Genomic DNA, 3,541 nt, shown 5'->3' on the forward strand with positions numbered 1-3,541 from the left:
GGCTGTGTTTGCACCGGCGCTGCGCTCGTCCCCCCGTACTGGGAGGGCTCTGTGGAGAGATCTTAGGAGCCTTTCCGAGGGGCTGATATAGATATAAGGACATTTCTACATCGCGTCACGTGACATAATTACCACTAGAATCAATCAAGATGAATTGCACGTCAGCACACGGTGGGGATTTTTTCTTAGTTGATCCTGTCCAAACCCTCTTGTGCAATAGATGGATCTTGTTCAATGCATTGAAGCCTCCTGGTTGCTTGCAATCGCAAAAAGGAAGACATGACTGAGTTTGACGATTGCAGCCACGGCACGTCCAATATGTATCTGCCAGGGTGCGCTTATTACGTCTCGCCCTCAGATTTCTCGACGAAACCCTCTTTTTTGTCGCAGTCGTCGTCCTGTCAAATGACTTTTCCTTATTCTTCTAATTTACCTCATGTCCAACCTGTGCGCGAAGTAGCATTCAGGGAATACGGATTAGAGCGCAGCAAATGGCAGTACAGGGGCAGTTATGCTCCTTATTACTCAGCTGAAGAGGTGATGCACAGAGACTTTCTGCAGCCTGCGAACAGGAGGACGGAAATGTTATTCAAAACGGACCCTGTCTGCGGCCACCACGGACCGTCTCCCGCCGCCTCCAACTTCTACAGCTCAGTGGGGAGGAACGGCATCCTGCCGCAAGGCTTCGACCAGTTTTACGAGACAGCCCCCGGACCCCCGTACCAACAGCACTCCGAGGGCGAGGGGGACGCGGAGAAGGGCGACCTGAAAGCCCAGAACGGCACTTGCAGTAAAACACCTTCCAGCCAGGAGAAGAAAGTGACACCAGCGAACAGCACCGGTTCCCCTTCTGGTGAGGCTGTTGCAGAGAAGAGCAACAGCTCAGGTAGGTATCAGTAGCGAACTGGGGGCAAGAGTACAAGGCCAACACTTTGTCAAGCAGCATTTTATGTGCAATTTTATAAGCATCCAAAGGATTTTATATATCCTATAAGATTTCCTTTACCGTTGTAAAGCGTGTTTACGATAGGAAACCAATTTAGGTGGGCTTAAGGTATTCTTGGAAGAGGATATTAATTGTTATTAAATTGTTGATTTGGTGGGGGGGAGTCGGGGAGATTTCACAGGTAGTGCTCGGAGCTGCCTTCGGTTTAGAGCTTAAGATCTTCGTTTGTTTGGGGCGGGGGTGTGGGGGGTGTGTGTGTGAGAGGAGTTTGAGAAACTTGGAATTTTTCCAGCCCATTTAAATATCTCTCTGTATTGCTCGAAGTGCTCTCTTTTAAGGAGAAGTTGGGAAATATTCGCTCTTTTTTCTTTCTTTTTTTTTTTTTTTTTTTTTTTTTCCTAAGTCACCCAGAGAGCAAAAGCCCCAGGAATATTTTTTTTGAACTGCTGGAGGGCTGCTTTCCAGGCAATGGGATATTGTCAAAGTCTCTGGTCTCCTCCTAGCTAAGCATGTTCGTAGCAGCAACATAAATCAGTTTCTTCTCTCTTGAATTTCAGCAATTCCCCAGCGATCAAGGAAAAAGAGGTGTCCCTATACCAAATATCAGATAAGAGAACTGGAACGGGAGTTTTTCTTCAACGTGTACATAAACAAAGAGAAAAGACTGCAGTTGTCCAGAATGCTCAACCTCACTGACCGGCAAGTTAAAATCTGGTTCCAGAATCGAAGGATGAAAGAAAAGAAACTGAACAGAGATCGACTCCAATATTTCACTGGGAATCCCTTGTTTTGAGAAAAGAAAAAAAAAAAAAAAAAGAAGGAAAGAAAAAGAAAAAGAAAGGAAAAAATTTGCAAAGAGAGAGAAAAAGAAGAAAGAAGAAAAACAAAAGAGGATCTCGGTGTCTCTAACCCTCTAACCTGCCATCTGAATGCAAAAGTAAATTGGTTTACATGACACATCCACCCTGCGGAACCCAAAGTTTCATTTTCACGTGCAGCTCCACATACTGAATGGCCACTGGAGATTTCGGGGCTTGGCGGAGCAGATTCCTGATAAGGGGAAACTAGGGTAAATCCAACTGTCCAACTGTCCACTCTCAAGTGTTTCTCGCCAAAGGTGCTTTTTTTTTTTTCTCCTCTCCCACAGTACCAGCAATGGACCTGCAGTGTGTCTGGTAGTTTTTGCTTACAATTCATTGAGTTCGGGGGGGCTCTGTTGTTGCTTTTGAGCTAGGATAACACTTTCCTCCCTTTAAGTGAATGCGGTTTATTTAAGAGATGGTAAATGTACGTTCGCTATATATAAAATATATATATATATGTTTCTATTGTCATCCAAAAGCATGGGCCACTGTCTTTTTCATGTGAATAAATGGTTTCTAGTAAAGTTAAGGTTATAACTTCCGTGCACTGTATGGATTTCCATCTCCGAAGGTTTCCATCTCCTAGCATTTCCCGGGCTAGAGCCAAGTTGAGTTAAATAATAACGGGAGGAAGCCTAGTCGGTTTATTTTAAACGTGTTTTTTTTATTTTTAAATACCATAGTTTAGATGTTTAACTCTCCTTTTGTAGGTATGCGCAACCTTCCCTGTTCGCTGAGAGGCAGAGCCAACATGGCTGTCTGCAGAGCATCACTTCTGAATGGTGCTACAATTACTATAAACAACGAAAAAGGCGCTATTTAAAAAAAAAAACCAAACCAAAAAAAACCCCCACCAAGCCGGTCAGGCTCCCAGTAAGCCCAGAATCCCCAATGCCAAAGACTCTGTACTGGTTAGTGAAGGGTAAGGCGGAAAGACCGAGGGCTCGGAGGGAGTCAGACAAGAGGGAGCTATAAACAATTGGCAGGAGGGGGAGGGGGGGAGAAAAAAAAAAGAAGAAAAAAAAAGAAAAAAACCTTCTGGAGGCTGGGGGCCCTCCGCTCCGCTCCGCTCCTCGCCGCTTTATCTTGCGTGACCTGGCTGGGCTGTTTACAAAACCTTGAACTGTCTAGACAACACCATAAAACCCGAGGTTCTAAACAGCTTAATTGGGTTATATTATACACCTTCTGGTGGGTGAAAAGGAGATTTCCGCAATGTGCAATAAAGGCGAGGAGTGAGAAAAGAATTTGCCTTTTTTGAATAGGACGAAGCGGTTCTCGCTACGCTCGCACGCAGGGAAGGCAAAAGTGCCCAAATAAGTCAGGAAAAGCCGGAGAATTCAAAAAAATCGAGAAATGGCAGCGGAGGGAGGCTAGAGTGAAAAAAAAGAATTTAAAACCCTTTAGCAAGAAAAACATAAGTGTATGCCTTTGAACTTCCAAAATGTCAAGGTCATCACCTTTAACCTTTCTGAATAATTAGGCGCCTTAAGGTTCCTCTGTTATTTTCAACCACCACCCACTCTCTCTCGCTCTCTTTCTCTGTTTCCCTCCCTCCCTCCCTCTCCCTCTCTCTCACACACACGCACAACCACACACACGCGTATTACCGCATAGCTGGCCGTGTTAGCAAATGCATCATAACGCAAAGAAAATCCCAGCTGGGTCGAGGTGAGCCCCTCCGCGGCGTGGCGGGGGGCGCGCCCCGCGCCGGGCCCCGCCAACCCGAGCC

The 3,541-nt window shown here is 45.8% G+C and overlaps 1 protein-coding gene across 1 annotated transcript; it reads left to right on the plus strand.

Annotated features, from left to right (window-relative positions):
• The first annotated feature begins 279 nt into the window (after positions 1 to 279).
• Positions 280 to 1,739, plus strand: LOC104128071 (homeobox protein Hox-D11). The gene is made up of 2 exons (XM_009640797.2): positions 280 to 886; positions 1,504 to 1,739. The coding sequence occupies exons 1-2, from the start codon at positions 280 to 282 to the stop codon at positions 1,737 to 1,739; spliced, it is 843 nt and encodes a 280-aa protein (XP_009639092.1).
• The last annotated feature ends 1,802 nt before the right edge of the window (positions 1,740 to 3,541 follow it).

Source organism: Egretta garzetta, unplaced genomic scaffold (genome assembly GCF_000687185.1).
Source record: "Egretta garzetta isolate BGI_Z169 unplaced genomic scaffold, ASM68718v1 scaffold16, whole genome shotgun sequence".
Taxonomy (NCBI): domain Eukaryota; kingdom Metazoa; phylum Chordata; class Aves; order Pelecaniformes; family Ardeidae; genus Egretta; species Egretta garzetta.

Excerpts from the sequence above, each read along its gene's own strand:
- LOC104128071 (XM_009640797.2), top strand. The coding sequence starts at position 280 with ATGACTGAGTTTGACGATTGCAGCCACGGCACGTCCAATATGTATCTG. Across the intron at positions 887-1,503 it reads AGAGAAGAGCAACAGCTCAG|CAATTCCCCAGCGATCAAGG; the intron begins GTAGGTATCAGT and ends CTTGAATTTCAG.